This window comes from Amblyomma mixtum, chromosome 5 (assembly GCF_055824585.1).
Source record: "Amblyomma mixtum isolate Tamu chromosome 5, ASM5582458v1, whole genome shotgun sequence".
Lineage (NCBI taxonomy): Eukaryota > Metazoa > Arthropoda > Arachnida > Ixodida > Ixodidae > Amblyomma > Amblyomma mixtum.
This window is the reverse complement of record NC_143016.1, coordinates 168,655,414-168,674,201: the sequence shown is the minus strand read 5'-3', so window position 1 is coordinate 168,674,201 and position 18,788 is coordinate 168,655,414. Positions and strand designations below refer to the sequence as shown.

Here is an 18,788-nt window from a genome sequence, read left to right as displayed (position 1 = left end):
TAGAAAGCTTTCACAGAGCTACGCAGATGCTTGCACACAAGCCCTGTTCTTGCTCACTTTGATGAGGACGCTGCCAGCGAGATCCACACCGACGCCAGCAACATCGTCCTGAGTGTTATCCTAGTCCAACATCAAGATGACATGGAACGAGTGATTGCGTATGCGAGTCGCGTTCTGTCTCGTGTCAAAATCAACTACTGTACCTCGGAAAAGGAGTGCCTCGCGTTTGTGTGGGCCACGATGAAATTTCGGTCCTACTTCTACGACCACCACTTCAAAGTCGTGACAAACCACCATTCCTTGCACTGGCTGGCCAATCAATCTACAGGACCCATCTGGCCGCTTAGCAAGGTGGAGCCTCCGCCTCCAGGAATTTGCTACACAACTGTGTATAAATTTGGACGCAAGCACGAAGATCCCCACACACTCCCACGCGCCGGTCGAGCTAACTGGTGAGAGCACGGAGGACGACAGTCGTTTCCTTGGAGTGGTTAGCGATTTCGACGCAATGGCGAGGCAGCGAGCTGACATGAACTTACGATCTGTCATTGATCATTCTTAGGGCCACACTGCTAGCGTTACCCGGGAGTTTTCTCGGAACCTTTCCTCCTTTTGCATGCGTAATGGCATCCTGTTCAAGAAAAACTCGAGCAAGAGTGACCGCGACTATCTTCTCGTCGTGCCCAGTCCGGCCTCCGCGCCGACATCCTTTTTCCTCTCACGACGAGCCCACCTCTAGCCACTTGGGATTTACACGCACCCTGGCTCGAGTGCGCATGCCTGTTATTGGCTAAAACTTGGGGCCACCATCCGTCACTACGTCTGATGTAGCCTTGAATTCCAGTTGCGCAATTCACCTCCGCTAAAGCCCCCGGGGTTGCTCCTATAAGTTGCTCCGCCACGCGAACCCTTTGACCAAGACGGCATGAATCTTCTGGACTCTCTGTATTTATTGTCGGCCGGCAATAAGCTGATCATTTTAGCGACTGACCATCTGACCCGTTATGCTGACACAAAGGCGGCGCCACGTGATACATAGTCTGAAATTGCGCGGTTCTTCATGCACCGCATTGTTTTACGACACGGCGCCCCGTCCTACGTAATCACCGATCAAGGAACGACCTTCACAGCGCAGCTCATGCACGAGGTATTCAAGTTGAGTCCCATGAGCCTTCGCGTCTGCCACCCGCAGTCAAATGGGCTCACTGAGCGACTCAGCCAAACTATAGCGGATATGCTCGCAATGTACGTACTCGTAGACGTCCAGCATAAGACTTGGGACAAAATCCTCCCATACGTGACGTTCGCATGCAATGCGGTCGTACAAGGAAGAACTAACTTTACGCCATTTCGCCTCATTTATGGGCGTGATGTGGACGCAATGCTGGATGCCATGTTTCCGTACACTACCGACGACCAGGCGCTCACGCCACGGGCCGAGGAATTGATTCAAAACGCGGAGGAAACCCGCCCACTCGCGCGCATGCACATCAGGCGGTAAAAGGGCACAGATGCAAGCCGCTGCAACTACACTAGCATGTTGAGTATTAACTCGACCAACAAGAGTGGTTGTGGACCCCTGACCGTCGCCCAGGCTTGCCGGAGAAACTCCTATCCTACTACTTTGGACCCGACGAGTGTTGCGTCGCATCATGGAAGTTGACTTCATCATCATCATCACCATAATTTATTTTACTCTTAAAGGCCTCCATTCAGGCATCACATAAAGGAGGGGGGGGGGGGGGGGCAAAGTAGATACAATAGAAATAAGTAGAGTAAAAGGTTAATACAATAAAACAATATCATACAATAAAATGGAGGAAAGCGATACATTCACATTACGACGTTGCTCAATGCTGATTGGCAAAAAGGCTGTATTAGGCGGTAACAACAAGAAAGAAGGATAGATGCAACTGGTTGAAGAAATATGAAAGAATTGTGCAATATCTTTTATTCAGTACAGCGATTGATCAATGCCTGTCGAAACTTAGTGGGTTTGCGCTGGTTCACAATGTAGTCGGGTAGCTGGTTTCAGTTTTCTCTTGAAGTTGCCAGAAAAGATTTATTAAATGGTAATGTTGATCCGTGTACACTTTGAATCCTGAGGGAGTTACACAGGCGGCACGATGTTGTGATGGGAGCTAGTAATAATGCATCACGAAGGTTAGTAAAATTGTAATACAATTTATGAAAGAGGTAGAGTCGGGCGTTTTTCGTTGGGGTTCTTGGCTCAATTTTGAACGTAGATTTATTCCTGGTGATACTGCCCTGGCTATTGCAATTTGAGGATACGAAACGGGCTGCTCGGTTTTGAATGGCTTCTAAAGTGTTAAGTATGCTTGCTGAGGGTTTCATATAGCAGCTGCATAATCAAGTCTGGTATGGCTGAATGTTTCATATCCTAATTTTCGAACACAATCAGGGGCGAGGTGCTGGTATGCGTCTCTAAGCAAGTCGGGGACAATCGTGACGTCATCGTCCCTGTATGTATTTGGCTGCAATAAGCGGGGAACAAATGGAGGGGCGTCTTTCGCTCTGGGCTTGCCTGTGCACGGACCATGCTGCTCGTCGATGCGTCCCTGATTGCGTCTGCACTCTATTAAGACGCTCGAGCTGATAGCATCGCTACGACATGGTGTCAGACTATAACACAGTGACCTGCAAAAGAAGCGAAGCTTCGGAAGATGGAATGGGTCAAAATCTTCGCCCCACCGGGCTTTGAACAGCCTCCACAATTGGACTTCGAGAATACATCGGAGTGGCCGGCATGGATTCCATTTCGGCAACTACCGCTTCGCGTCAAGCCTCAACGAACGCTCAGAAGAGGCACAGGTACGAACGCTACTCTACACTATGAGACGACAAGCTCGGGACGTTTTTGCCACCTTCAATCTCTCGGAGGGAGACGCAAGGAAATTTGACGTCGTCAAGAAGTTTGACACGTATTTCATAAAGAAGATAACGTCGAGTACGAGAGCGCTTGCTTCAACAAGCGGCATAAAATGCCGGGCGAATCGGCCAGTTCATGACTACGCTGCATGTCTTGGCGGACAAAAGTGATTTTGGCGTGTCCAAGCAACGCCTTATCAGAGACAGGTTCGTCGGTGGGCTGAGAGACGAAAAACTCTAATTCCGAGTCTGTGCAAATGGACTCCAAGTTGTCCCTTGCGAGCGCCCTTTCGAAAGCACGCCTCAAGGAGACTGTTATGCAGCGCCAGGAACTCCTTCGCTACTCGACTCCAGACCAGTCCTCGAGTGTACCTCATCCGTGTGAGAATGCTGCAGTTGGCTCCGCAGCATCGGTAGACGCCTTGGGACGTCCCCAAAAGCATCAACGCGGGAACGCCACTTAATTGCGTTGTGACAAACGCCGCATCTACTGCTGTGTCTTCCTGCACCCCGAACTGTTTGCCGAGCGAAGGCAGTGAAGAGCAACTACTGCGGCGTAAAGGGGCACTTTGCTTAAAGCATGCATCAAGATGGTGACGACAGGCAACCAACGCAGGTACGAGTTTCTTCCGTGCAAGCGGGCAAGAGAGAATTTTTCGGGGGAGAGATAAAAACGCCAGCTGCAAAAGTGCGGTACATACAAGTGTGTTAACTCTGTTCCGGTGTTTGCAAAAGTTTATACTGGGGCTGAAGTTCAGCGCTGTGTGTGTCTTGTCTCCTTCTTGGTCTGTGTGTGTTTGCGCTGTTGAACTACCACTGAAGTTACCCTGGTCCCGTCATCTTTTTCCGTTCTCTCTACGAGCATAATGAAAGCCGACGAGGTTTTGACAGGCGCGAGTGGTTCGCGCCTCAAGATTTTGGGAAAATTCGAAGCAGAAATCGCTTGGAAAGGGAAATGTTCTCGCCAAGCATGTTATGTAGTCGGCCCGCTGCGACATGTCCGTCTCGGTTTGCGAGCTCTAGAGGCACTAGGTGCCTTGCAGTTTGTCGACTCAGTCGCGCAGAAGGGGTCTACTTGTAACGAACCGGGCCCCGACGTGTGCAGTAATCTTGGCGCCATGCCAGGGGAGTACCGGATAAGGTTGCACCCAAATGCGGTTCCGTACGCTATGACCGCACCACGCAGAGTTCCAGTTCCGCTCAGGAAACGCGTCCGACGTGAACTTGAGAAAATGTTGCAAATTAGCGTCATTCGTAAGGTTGATGGGCCTACAGATTGATGTGCCGGTATAGTACCATTAGTAAAGCCGATTGGAGATGTCAGGATTTCTGTAGACCTCACACAACTGAACAAGTGCGTTCTATGAGAGAGGTTCACACTCCCCACAATGGATAAAGCCCTGGGTTATATAGCAGGGCAAAATACTTTTCGCAACGGGACGCGAATTCTGGTTTCTATCAAGCATGGCTAAGCAAGTCCTCGTCGGAACTTACGACCTATATAACTCCGTTCGGGAGGTACTGTTTTACAAGGTTACCTTTTAGAATTACTGCGGCACCTGTGTACTTCCAAAAAGAGAATGTCGGAATTCATCACAGACCTCCCCGGGTCGTCAACGTGATGGACGATATTTTAGTTTTTGGTGACCACAAGCATCAACACGATTACAGAATTGCTAACGTCTTCAGCAGGTTGTTCAATCTAAAATAACGTTAAACAACTCTAAATGTGTCTTCGGCGTTAAAAGGCTCACTTTTCTGGGTCATGTTTTAAGTGAGGAAGGTGCTCAATCCGATCCGGCTAAGGTAAACACCATTAAAGAAATGAAGCTACCGAGCAATGCAGCCGAACTGCGCAGCGTTCTGGGCATGGGAAACCATTTGTGGCGCTTTTTGCCCCACTTGGCCCACACTATGGCTCCTTTACGCGAGCTTTTGTGTAAAGTAAGCGTTTGGTTCTGGGGCCGAGCGCAAAAAGCTGCAAATCGAAAGCTTGAAATCTCTCATATGCTCCACGAAATGCGTGGCTTTGTACGGCCCTCACCTTCCCATGATTCATTAGGCAGACGCTTCGTCTTCGGCCTGGGCGCAGTCCTTTCCCAAACGCAGCGTAACGATGAGCTATGCCCGATAGCACTTGCCTCGCGTTTGCTGATGAAAACTGAGCAGCGTGAGGTGGAAAGGATGGTGCAAACAATACAGCGACTCGTACTTAAATCTCAAGATCCCTACCTCGCTCTTCTCGCCTACTCGCCAAGTGTTCCCTAAGTATGCAGAGAATAACACACAAACAGGTAAAAGCTGATTTGAAGTCTTCTTCAAAGCCTCATTGTACTTCTGTTTGACCTTGGCAGTCGAGTTGTTTAGTTTGATTTATTCGCTGTCAGTTATTCTCTGGTTGGTATTTGGGGTGTCTCCCGAAGCTTAACACGAGCTCTGAGAGAGGTCGCTGTGAGTGGCTCCGGATAATTTTCAACCACCTGGGGTTCTTTAACGAGCACTGACAGAGCAGAGCACACGCATGTTTTCGCACATCGCTGTAGAAATGCAGCTGCGGCGGGCAAAAAGAGAATTATCTTCTTCCCGATGAGATTTCTTCACGACGGGAACGTGCGAATAATATAGAGAAATTAAGTGCAGGACTGTGAGATTTAAAATTCCGTGTCTCACTTAATTTATTCTTTCTGTAATGCCATGCTGTTTACGTGTATGATAAATATTTTTAATTTCTTGATTTGATGAGTGTTCTTTTGTAGCAACTAGACCCTGCTAGGTATGTTTCATTGCTTTTTCTTTGCTCCTTCTTCTTAGAGATCTTTCTTGCGGTTCGTAGTTGGTGCATATAATGTTACCACAGATGCCAAAGCTCATCTGAGATTTTTTTTTTTTTTGTAAAACCCCTTCCCCTCTCCAGTAATGTCAGCTTGGCAATGTGGGCACTGTGATACATACAACAGCAAAGACCTAATGCAACTTTAGCGTCTTGAGCCGCCGCGGTGGAGCTGTCGTTATGATGTTCGGCTGCTGACCCGAAAGACGCAGGTTCGATCCCAGCCGCGGACGTCGCATTTCGATGGAGGTGAAATTCTAGAGGCCCGTGTGCTGTGCGATGTCAGTGCACGTTAAAGAACCCCAGGTGGTCGAAATTTCCGGAGCCCTCCACTACGGCGTCTCTCATAGCCTGAGTCGCTTTGGGACGTTAAACCCCATGAGCTAAACTAAGATAAACTAAGCTAAACTGAGCTAAACTAAAATAAAGTAAACTAAACGAAGCTAATTTAAACTGAACTCACCTACACTAACTTTTTGCGTCTTGGGTAAATTGCGCATTTCTTCATTAATTCTAGGCTCTATTATACTATTGGTTTAAGGCTATATCACAGCTCCTATTAAATGCTAGGTCAGTTCTGGCCACACTTCTTCAAATCTACGTTAAGCATCGGTTTTTGCTTCAGCGCCCCTTGCCCCGGTTCACTGCCCACTGACGTCCAACATTGAGTTAAAACACGTGCTTAGGAGACATCTGTGAAAAACACTAAAGTACGCGAAGTACACTGACTTGTGCGATAATGATGCATTTTTATGGCCCAAGGGTAGCTTTTGGCCCTGGAGCACTATGGCACGATGTGTTCCGCTCTACTCATGGCGGAGTTTTAAAGACCCATTTCCCAAGCATTTCACCCTATAGAAGCCGATCACCAAGACGAGGGGAAAGCTTGTACCCGCTGTATCACCGGTGGGTATCCGGCGGCTACGTTGGCCGGACCCCGCACCTCGCGCATACGAGACGGGTGCTCAAACCACTACGCAATCGCTGCGGTGACTTGTTCCCAGAATAATAAATTTGTGCAAAACTAGCTTTTGGGCGAGTTGTTATCATACTTGGGGTATAACTAGAGGTTTCTTCGTGCTTAAAGCCTGTGTTGAGCCCTTTAAGCAATCCAATTCAGCAGTTATGCTATCTTTTACAGCATTTAACCAGCATCGCTCTCTCGCTCTATAATCACAGCTTCCATGTTCCTTTATTATCGGATTACAGGAGGCGTCGGCCCGAGATAGTGGAAGGGACATTCGCGATTTTCTGATCAGACAGGCAGTTTTATCGAACTAAAAGTGACGGCGGTAAACATTGCTCAATGTGTTTTACTTATTTCCTCTTTTTCAATAAAGATGGCCGGTTGACATAAAGCAGTTTTATGCATAACGCCAAGGCGAGTTTCGCATCTGCCAGTGCATGTCTCGCGCGCTGTTATATTGTTCGCCAGGTCCCAACACGAGAAAGACCCCGAAGAAAGCTTCGAGAGTTTGCTCGGCGCCGACCCTCGAACACGCAGGGCTACCTTTTAGCATCTCTGTCTCAATCAGAAATTGACTCGATGAAAGCAGAGTCTTGAAGTTAAATGAAATACATTCACACCTAGTCATGGCATGCCTTTTGATTGTTGGCAGATTGTAATTATAACACCACTGTTTTTTGAACAATTCTGCTCAGTCATTCTGTGGAAGGGAAGAGGCCTCCTCGCACCTGCGGCTTGTCTGTGTTGAGTGGGCTGCTCGAATCATTCGATGCCGACTGAGTTGTTCCGGGACGAATTTCAAGGGGTGGGGCTTAGATATTATGTCCCGTCCACCCTAAGCGAAGGGAGGGGTGAGGACCACCCCGTCGCCCCCTCGATTTACGCCACTGTGCAGTAGTTTTGTAAACCCGATTGTCGACTCATGGCTGAATTTGTTCGAGGGAGTCCGGTATCCGCGACGTTCGAGACCATTCTTTGAGTCAGAATCACTACACTTCGAGGTTCACATGAATAAAGCCATCTAAGAGCCTTTTCAATGACCACAAATTCTGCCCCTGCAGACGACACCATCCCCTCACCCTCGGTCCCGTGCGCTGTTGCGCATCTCAGTTCAAGTGAAATCCTGGCCAGTTGGTATTCCTCCGAGCGAATTGAAAAAGACCCGCCGAAAGAGATGGCGCGAAGGAGAGAGATGACGTCTGTAGTGTGTGCGGGTATGCGAATTCCCAGAGAATCGAGTATACTATATCGTCCGGTTTCCCTTCCAGCCAGACGAAGGTACTTTGTGTAGCGATGCGCATCTATAAGTTCTTATATAGTGCTGTGCATTCCTAATTTTAAGAGCCTGTCCGTGCTAGTGCTCTTTGGCAGGTTGAGCCACTTGAGCGCTGCTTTGGTAGCCATGCGGATAAGAGCATTGATCTTATCTTTATCCGCACAGGAGAGGTTCAGGTAAGGAGTGGCGTAAAGAATGCGACTAAGCACAAAGGCATGCAGCGCCTTGAGATTGTCTGCTTCGTCTAGACCGGCTCGTGAATGTGAAACCCTTCTAAGAAGATGGATGACAGAGGAAGTGGACTGTTTTAGTGCTTTCAGGGTAAGGTTGTTTTTCCCCGTGTCCTGTAAATGCAGGCGAAGAATGCGTAGGGTAGGTGTTTGCGGTATGGGAGTGTCACGCAGGTAAATCGTGATGGGGGAGGTAGGGACGCGCCGCGGGCGGATCATGAGGAGTGCTGACTTTGTGGGGGAGCATTCAAGCCCAATGTTTGCCGCGTGAGTAGCTATAGTTGTGGCTGCTTCCTGAAGGGTCGATTCTATGTCGCTATCCGAGCCGTATGTGGTCCAAACCGTTATATCATCCGCGTAAAGTGTGTCCTAAGTGCGGAATGCGGCTGAGAGCCTTGGCCAGGGGGATGAGGGTGAAGTTGAAGAGGAAGGGAGCCAACACCGCCCCTTGCGGGGTACCAGTGTTGCCAAGCGTGAAAGAGGGGGTCTATATATCATCTATATGCAGGGAGGCGGTGCGGCCGTTTAAGAAGGCCCGGATATAGTTGTAGGTCTTAGGTCCCAACTGCAGCTCTTGGATGCCCTGCAGGATGGCGCTGTGCGTAACTTTGTCAAATGCTTTGGTGAGGTCGACTGCCAGGATTCTTCTGGTGTGATGTAACATGTTATTGAGGATAGCGTGTGAAATCTGCAGCAGAGCGTCCTGTGCCGATAGATGGGCTCGAAATCCTACCATAGTATGGACTTATAAGATTCTTTCAGTAGTGTAGCCGCCGCTGGCCTGAGCTAAGAAAAAGCAAAGATCATTGGCGAATGGTGTTATCTCGCATCGGACCTGTTAGTTGGCGATCACAAAAAAAGACGAAAAGTTTAGTTTTACATAATTTCTTGTGGCATCTGTACCACGGAAGACTCATATTATTTATGAGAAATCTTCCCTGTTTGTTTAATTTTGTTGAAAAGCTTCCAGTCGTATAGCACATAGTGCGAGTTTCAGCTCTGAGGTAAAAGCGACTCATGGACGCGTCCACATTTGTGTCCACCGCTCCTTCTTCGATCCCGCCGCCATCCAGCTGCAAAGGGCAGTTCCCGAACCGAGACGACCACTCCCCCGTCGGCAGCCCTGAGCGCACCTGACGTGACGGGCAACAGCAACGCCGCCGCCGATGAGGGACGGTCGTGGCCGTAGCAACAGGCGAGCGCCGTTAGCGGTGACAGAGCGAGAAGAATACAAAGCACGAGACTCCAGAAGCAATCTCCAAAAGCGACCGGGACGGTGTCCTCCAAGGTCAGTTCCTGCGAAGCACGTCGTCGATTTGGAACTGCGGGTGCGTGTGCGATCATGCAGTGCTTCGTCACACAATGGTAGTATCGTGCAGCAAGCTCCAGGCTTGGGCTGAAGTTTACCGTGGTCGTTCCTGTTGAAATCTTCTTCAGCTAAGAGAAGATGAAAGTGCAAAGACTGGACTAGTGCGTTCAGGCATTCTGGCTGCCTAATGACATTGGGAGGTCCTACGTCTTAACTTAGGAATGTTTAATGTTCTTGCCTACTTTGGACATGATGAGTAAGGTGTCTTCACCTGTAGACAGTAAGTGCCCAGCTATTTTGCTGAAGGCTAATGCAAATGGTAAACTCCGTGGAGGCCTCCCTAGGATTTCAAATACGACGGTGTGTAAAAGAAAACGGAGATTGCAGCCGTAAAAAAAAAACATTAAATTTTCTTACACTTCCCGCCTTCATCTAGTGTTCTGTGAGAAATAAAATAAAAAGGAACTCGTTCCACATCCTTTTCTGGCAGGCAGCAGCAGCAGCAGCAAAATCGCAGCACAACCACGTCTGCAAGTTGTTAGGAAGAATCCGCAGAATTTTCTTGCCCTCTGCGAAATAACGACGCCTTTGACCGTTTCACGATGCATGGTTTGCTTATCCAGCTTTTTTTTTAGGTTTTTACCCAAATCCAATCCAACGGATGTGGTACTAACAAGGTATGGATCTCAAACAACTGCAGGGTGAACGGCCTCGTCATTCATCTTGCCATAACCAGGAAACCCGTAGTGTAAGAGACCTGGCGCCAGACGTTACCTAAAAAAGGAAAGTGCTAGCTCTTGAGAGATCGAACACGGTACATAAGGGTGCTTCTCGAAGTCTTAAAGATAACTGATTTATTGATTGGTTGACTGACTGATTAGCTGACTGCGTCCGCAAACTTTGGCCGGAACAAGACTACTGCAACGATAACGAAAGCACAGGCTATGAGGTGGTCACATTTCCGAACGATTCTGAGGTGATTTTCTTGCTCTTCTTAATTGCGACCTTTGTTTTAGAGACGAACTAGACTGTTGCCCTCATGGGCTTCTGTCTATGTAGAAGTGGTAGGCAAGTGTTTCGCTACGGAAGGAGAAAGCAAACAATCAGATTCGTCGCGATTCCCCCACAGCGTAGCAGTGACAGTGATAGACTGCTGCGCCACCCATCCCAGTGACGGAATCTTCTTTGGGCACCACCAAAGTTCCGCGACCGCAGATGGCACACTACTCAAAGCTCCCTGGTGTGCTCGAGTAAAGTATCACTTAGGAGATACATCGGAGAAACTTGTGCATACGCTGTAGCTTCTAAACACCTTCTACCCTAACAATTAAATCAACGCTTATATCACCAAACCTATATCACAATGCGCGGGAAATAACTTCTGTATCGTTTTGCCTTGATGGCTGCACTGAACTACCAGAAACAAACACTGCACCCTGCCCAAGATAGTCGGCTCCAGGTGACGTCGAAGCTGTGCGGGGTTAGTTGCCAGGGGCAACCATGATTCAGCGCCCACAGAAACAAAAGGCGAAGACCGAGAAAGCTGTCACCAGCGGACGTAACCAGCCGGAACGAATCGCCCACTGCGCACCATCGCGGATCGCAAGTGGAAGTTCGGAGAGTCTATTGGCTTCCACGGCCACGACGCCCGGTGGCACTCGGCCTGATGATTCCCCGTCCCCGTAGAAAGTACGTCTGAGTAAATCACCCCAGATTGCGGGGTGGGCGGCTGTTCGGCGACGCTTCGGCGACGTGACCGCAGGACCGGTATGCGCTGGTGGATGAAAAGGGCAATAATCCTGATTTGGGGTCTCCTGCTTGTCCGACCGTACAGTTCTGATGACTCCTAGAAAGCAACGAAAATACTACTCAAGGACAATAATTGCGTTCTTCGCGTATGGCTGTTGCAAGAACCAGGACCATCAGTGGCCCACAGTTGACGTCCAGCCAGCTCCCCTTTTCGGATGTAGAGAGTTTGGACAGCGTGCGGGACAGAAGCGCGAAATGACAGAACGAAATGAAATAAAATCGACGTGACTTGGCTTCCCAGTATGATGCCTGTAGGACATAGCGTGAGAGCCACGTGCTCAGAGCTTGCTGCGCTACAACCAGCCTTCCTGTTTAAACAAAACAGCGAACAGCTGACTCCCTCACCGATACGCTTGTGGTAAATTTAGTGTCACTTTCAAAAAGAGATCTCTATCCGAATAAGGGACACTTTCGTTGCGCGCTACTACGCGGCGAAGAAAAGTGCCATTTTGCAATGATGGCAATAACTATGGCTACAAAGTAAGACATGGGAACATTATTTTCCAATCTAATGACCTTGATAATATCGCCTTTCATTTTCATAAATCATGCAGGCTGCATTTCAGATTGTATTTCAGTGATCAGAATAAGGCATGACAAGCAGACACAAGTCAGAAGTGCGCACAATATCCTAGCAGCAGCGTCACGGAGAGCACGCAATAGTGTCACGTCGTGGCAACGTGAATGGAAGTCTACTGTGGCAGCATTCGTATCCATGCGAGCTCAGGTCCGTTTTGTACACACAAAATTTTAGTTCGATATCGAAGTGCAGGCGCGCACCGTAAGAGCCCTCTTGCGACTATTGCAAGAGAATGCCTTGCTTCACCACCCGGGTCTTGCGAGTAGTACTTTTTGAAAACCGAATCGAATGCCGATAATTTAGCTAATAATAATGCAGCGCTAAAGGATAAGGTGGCCGCAACTGACAAAGGACAGAGTTAATTGGAGAGATATGGGAGAGGCCTTTGGCCTGCAGTGGGCGTAGTCAGGCTGATGATGATGATGAATACAGCGCTTTATGGTGTCTTTCTGCCGTCCGTCCGTGCTGTATGAATGCAAGTACTGTTCGCAGTCGCACGGTACCCCGTAAAAGCGATAGATGGCGAAATAGATCGCACTAAGTCCTACAGGTATTTGGTTCTTACACGATGCTTTAAAAAACAGCAGTGGAAGTCATTAAGCATTAGGGGCAAGACATTGAAGAAGCTGAGGTATAGGGATAACTGCAGAATTGATTTCAGAAAAAGGTCGACAATTAGACCAAGGCTTCCATTTGCAGTCACTCGGTGTATTGAAACTGCTACAAAGAAAGAACAACCACTGTGGATGGCGTTTTTATAGATTGAAGGGGTTTACGAAACTGTTACCACCTCCTTATATGAAAAATTTTGGAAAAAAGAGAAGTGTGGTAGTGAAAATGTACGGAGTGCACGGGAGGTTTCTCACGTGCTTTGAATTTCTATAGACTCACCTACTCATTACCATTCCATAAGGTTCACTTTTGTTCATTTCTTTTCTTTCATTGGCACATGTAGCTTTGATAGGTGACAGTCAGTACAAGGACATGCACAATCACTTTACTCCCCGAGAACACGCATCATATATTAAGTTTCAAAGCGGCGCCAAAACTCATGACATAATTGAACTGATGGCAGCAGCACCACAGGACATATCGCACCTCATCATTCACTGCGGAACTAATGACCTGAAACACAGCACTGCGGAGGAGACCATTCAGGCTGTGAGTACAGTGGTGAGCAGCCTTGTCTAGAGCGCTCGGGCGGTGCACTTCCTTGCAAACAATTCCAGATTTTGTGCCAGCCTCTAGGGTCCAGCTGCAACGCTTGCACGGAAGTAGCGCCAGATAGCCTCGTAAACAAAGCAGGCACGAAACCTTTGCCCTATAATGAGGGGCTGCTCTCTAATTTCGGTTTTTGTTACCAAGTGCGCACTGCTCAAGCGCTTTAGACAAGGCTGCTCACCACTGTACGTTGGTACACGATGTGCATGTCAACAGACCAAACACGAAAGTGACCCTGACAACTGTGCTCCCTAGGAGAGTCCACTAATACCACGTGCACATTTACCAATCACGTCAACTTTCGGCTCACGCACAAGATTCATTTCAAGTTAACTTCTTGCTGTACACGGAACGCGATCAAAAAGGCGTCAAAATTCATTATGACTCTCAGGCACACCTGGCCAGAGGTGGACTCCACCCCACTTTCAGAGGCGTCCAGGTATTGGCAAACAGCATGTAGTACAGGATAAGAAACGCTTTTAAGCCGGCGGAACATTCCACACATACTCCCTCTGTCGCTCTGGCCAGCGCTGAACAACAGCGACAACACCCCGAAACACCCACGACCCTCCGCTCCACAGACTCACGACTCTTGTACACAAACAGAGGTCGTGGATCCCACACCAGCGGAACCGCACGTAGAAACACAACAGCATAGTCACTAGGTCACAGCGCACTGCCTTTACTCAGGCACCTACGGTTTAAAGACCCACCTAGCTCCCAGGCAGACGGCGACTTGGACCATGCCACCGACACAAGCCCTAAGCAGAAGTCCCCTAAACACGTAAAGTAAAACCCATTGGAAGGTCCGCTCGGAACAGGCACAAATGACTCGCAAATGCTAGCACTAGCCTTCCGGAACCCGAAAGGACTTTCCTGGTTGCCAGAAAACTAGCCACGAAACAAACCACCTGCAGATTCCATTCACAGACTTGCAACTCCTACTCGCAGCACGGTACAATACCTAAAAGCCTTAAAGTTAATGTCAGGTGTTCCCTTGGTGCGCTTAGGCCTGATCTGCTAGCTCGATGGAAAGACGTTTCAGATGACGCATCCCTGTCCTTCATATCTACTTCTTGAAGAACATAGTGAAGAATAGCTTAATTCTTTTAAAGACTTACTTAGCATTATACCACCAAATCTGAACGAAAGACAAGCACTAGTACATCTTATATCGACAAAGGAACGTAAGCTTCACGATAAACAACACCGTAAACACATTCAAGATAAGCTTTCCCTAGAAAAAGAGATACCTAGGCAGCTCAAAAACCGCCCTTCAATTTCGATTGAGCCAGAAGATACGTCGTTGACACTCCAGGACGATAACAGTAATGTAGTTGATATCTCTGAATCTCTTATTGACAGGGACGAACATTTTGCTGAACTAACAGAACTAACAATAATTTCAACAAGTATGAATTTCACCGAGATCTCACAGAATTTTCGCGTAGAATGTGTATTTAGGAGTATTTTACCAAAGAAAAAAAGAAAAACCGATTCTTAATTTGCCTACAGCCTCTGACACGTGCATAATACGTGTTGGCCAAACTGAAGCGGCCAGCCTTGATTTCATCGCTCTCAGACCCCACAGCGCGTGGATACCAGACACGGTACGAGTCCCGAACTAGACTTGTATATTAAATCCGTCTCCAAATAAATTATAGAAAAAACAAAGCAAAGCTCGAAAGCGGGAAAAACCTTTCCTCGACAGAAAAGGCTAAACTAGTTAGCTGCTAGAACTGGCATAGTCATTAAGCCAGGAAAGGTGGTAGCTTAGTCATCCTGCTAGCCGAAAAATACAAAAAAGACGCCAGAAGGCTATTCAACAACCGTTGTCATTACAAGAAATTTGATTCCAGTCCCACTTTAGGGTTCTGCAATGTAATTCTGAGCGAACTGGCAGACTTATTTTCCAAGGTGCTAATAACGCACTCACTCTACAACTTCTTTAATCCGCCAAACAAACAAGCAGGAAGCTTATACTTCGTACAATCTATAAGGTTGCCGCAGAAGACTTGTTTACGGCAAATATCCCTGGCAGGCCTATCGTTTCGAACAATAACACGCCTACAGAGAACCTGTCAATTTTTCTGAACCACCACCTTCCAGACATTCCAACCCTCTTTCCTTCCTTTGTCCAGGACGCACCGCACTTGCTACGAATAACAGAGTCGCTTAATGATGCAGCCATTATCCCAGCAGACAGCATACTTGTTACACTTGAAGTTGCCGCTTTGTACACAAATATTCCGATAAATTAAGGGGTCCACGCGCTCTCCGACGCGATAACTCAAAATCCACACCAGGATGAAACTGAATTGTATCTCTCGCTACTTAAATTGTTACTCACGCTTAACTATTTTGAGTTCCATTTTTCTTATTACCTTCAAGTATTTGGAACAAGCTTGGGCACCCCCTTCGCACAGACTATTGCAAACATTTTTATTAGGCTACTGTAGTCTAAACTTCTAAATTCATTTTTGTAAAAACCGGTGATATACCTGCGTTACATAGACAACATTTTTGTGATATGGGAACACGGCTCTGAGACACCAAAAGCATCCCTCTCGCACCTTAATTCCTTCCACTATAGCATTAAATTTACCTTCCATTACTCAAAAACGCGTCAATTTTCTCGACACTACCGTCCGTTTAGAAAATAGTCACCATAAAATCACACACTACTGGAAGCCTACAGACCAACAGCAATACTTGCACTTGACACGCCATCATCGAAGACATTTTGAACAAGGCATATTTGTGTGACTGGCAACGCTCCCCAGAAGAATATTTACCGACTACTTTTTGAAACACCTTCACTCACTAAAAAAATACCTTAGCTTATAGGAACCATCTTCAGAACCCCCCTATAACGCTTTCCAAAGAGCAACCACTCTAAAACGAAACGAGGTATCCAAACACGAACAAAAGGCAACAGTGAGCAGCCTTCTGCACTTATAACGAAATAATTCAACGCCATTCTTAAGATAAACAATATAACGCAGAAATATTCTATTTTAACTCCAAACGATCGTCTCAAGAAAATGTTTACCAACGCACCAAAGGTAACATACAGACGCAACACAAACCTGAAAGACATCCAAGTACGCGTTAGGCTTGATAAGAAGCCGCTGCCGAAAGAAAGCCCATGCTCTCGACCTGGATGCAAGACATGCAAGCATTTACAAAGCGACATTCCTGTTAGAAGCGGCAAGCGACTTCAGCTCCGATATAAAGACTATCTTAAAAATGCGCATCGTCTAATGTTATCGACATGCTTCAATGCTATTCTTGCCAGAAATAATATGTCAGAGAAACAGGGCAACCAATGAGCGCCAGACTGAATGTTCATGGAGCTGATACAGCAAGGAACGCACTGAAGGCGATGTCGGAACATTTTAATCAAAGCAGTCACAACTTCAGTGAACTTAAACTGTTCATTCTTCAGTCAGGTTTCAAATCTGCAAGGCACAGATAATACAGAGATGCATTCCAAATCCACAAATTTAAAGCCTGCAAACAGCACGAATCAACATACCCAGAGAAAACTGAGTATCGCTAGGGTACATTCCGGCACTGGCGTAATTCTTTACATAAGTATTGCAGATGGCCAGAGCATTTCCAAGTACTTCATACCACCGCTTTATCGTTTCTTTCACCTTAGTTTACCGCCCCCACCTGTACTTTCCCCCACAGTGAAAATTTTTTTTCTGTCTCTTTGTTCATATTATCTTTACCGCTGCACCTTGCACTTCTTGCCATCATTTCGCTTGAACTTTTGTCTTCCGCATTCCTCCCCACCCCATTTCCTTTCACACTTTCGCTGAACTGGCCCCCATGTTTTCTCTTTTTCATTCCCTTTTTAATGTTTTTGGTATTTCGTTCTACCATGCTGACTCCTTCCTGATCTGAATTTTTTAGGTCAGTGCAGCCAGTCATACCAAGCCACCTGTCGCAGGAGCTGTCACGCTCCTGATCTCTCCACGCTCCGCACGCCCGGATTCCTTTCTGCTGAGCTGTCATTTTCTTTTCAGTTATGCAGGTCAACCCGTTAATGATTATTAGCTGCCATCATGCCTGTACGAGATTCTCCCTCCCCGTCCTACCACCCTTTCCACTTCACACCCTCCTCCTCACCGGGTCTTCCTCCGCGGAGTGACGACCCTATTTAATTCCCGTCAATGATGAATGCTTTGTCCAGACGAAGACAAGTCTGTAGCAGCAGCAGCGGCCTTACGCAGCAGCATCACCAGCCGTTGAAGACGATGACTCCGAAGTTCCGCCGAATTGAGATTCCTTCTCGTGCCGGCGTTACGCGACTTCCGGCTGCACGCCATCTTACATTCTAGCACTCCGGCCAGTAAATCAATCATTTCCTTCATCGAGCCGGCCTCATATTTTTGGTAGCGACAAACTGGTGACTCCGGACGTCCGCCAGAACACCCGCTCCCGCCATGGCCAACGCCGACGGCAACGCCTCCGCCTGCGCTGGAGGGTCCGTCACCGGGCATGGCGGCCTCCGCCTTCCTCAGTTCTCGGCAGCCAATCCTCAGTTCTCGCTCGCTCAGGTCAACAGCCAGTTCACTATTGGCCGCATCATCAGCCAGTCGCAGAAGTTTCATCACGTCGCGGCGTCGCTACCGCCTGAGATTGCCGCCGAAGTCCACGAGCTCCTCATAACTCTGCCCGCCTCGGCCCCAAGTGACACGTTGGCTGTTGAGCTCATCAAGCGAACAGCCGTCTCGGAACATCGCCGCCTACAGCAGCTCATCTCCTCCGAAGAAATGGGAAACCGCAAACCTACACAGTTGCTGCGGCGGCCCCAGCAGCTCCTGGGCGACAAGGCTGCTACCTTCGACCAAGACTTTCTGTGTGAGTTTTTCCTTCAGCGCTTGCCGTCGTTGGTCGGCATGTTTCTTATGCCCGCCCGGGGGTTGTCTTTCGAGAAGCTTGCTGAGCTGGCGGACTCCGTCTTTGACGTTTCGTACTCCGCAATTTCTCTCGGCGCAGTCTCGCCGCCTCCCACCCCGCCATCATCTCTTCCGTCCTGCGTGTACCTTCAGAGCCTCCGTGACAACTTCCACGCCCAGATCACACGCCTCTTCGACTAAAATCGCCGCACTATCGAATGCCCGCTCTCCTTCGCTTTCCCGTCGCCAGTCCTCACCTCGCCGACGCAGTGCTACCCCACCTCTTCCAGGCAGCGAGTGCTGGTATCACCGCACCTTTGATGAAGCAGCGCATCGGTGTACCCCTCCCTGTCACTTCCAGGGAAACCTCCCACGACACCACTAGAAGCGGCAAGTGGTGTCACCTCCGAGACCAGCCGCTTAATCTTCATTCCCGACCACATCTCGGGCCTCCGTTTTCACGTCGACACCGGAGCAGAGGTGAGTGTCCTCCCCTGCAGCCTTACATCATCATCTTTTTGCACTACTGGCCCATCGCTCCATGCCGCAAATTTCACCCGCATCGCTACTTACGGCGAACATGCTCTTACACTCAATTTGGACCTCCGACGTGTGTTCCGATGGATGTTCCTCGTCGCGGACGTAAGCTACCCAATCCTCGGAGCTGATTTCCTGCGCCACTACAATCTGCTTGTCAACATGCACAATAAGTGTCTCGTGGGCGCCGCGACGAACCTCTCTGTTCAGGGCCTCCGTCTTCGAGCACC

General features: G+C 48.4%; 1 protein-coding gene across 1 annotated transcript; it reads left to right on the top strand.

Moving 5' to 3' along the window:
• Positions 1-17,565: 17,565 nt before the first annotated feature.
• On the top strand, positions 17,566-18,222 carry LOC149344629 (uncharacterized). Its single transcript, XM_089547271.1, has one exon. The coding sequence runs from the start codon at positions 17,566-17,568 to the stop codon at positions 18,220-18,222; it is 657 nt and encodes a 218-aa protein (XP_089403397.1).
• The last annotated feature ends 566 nt before the right edge of the window (positions 18,223-18,788 follow it).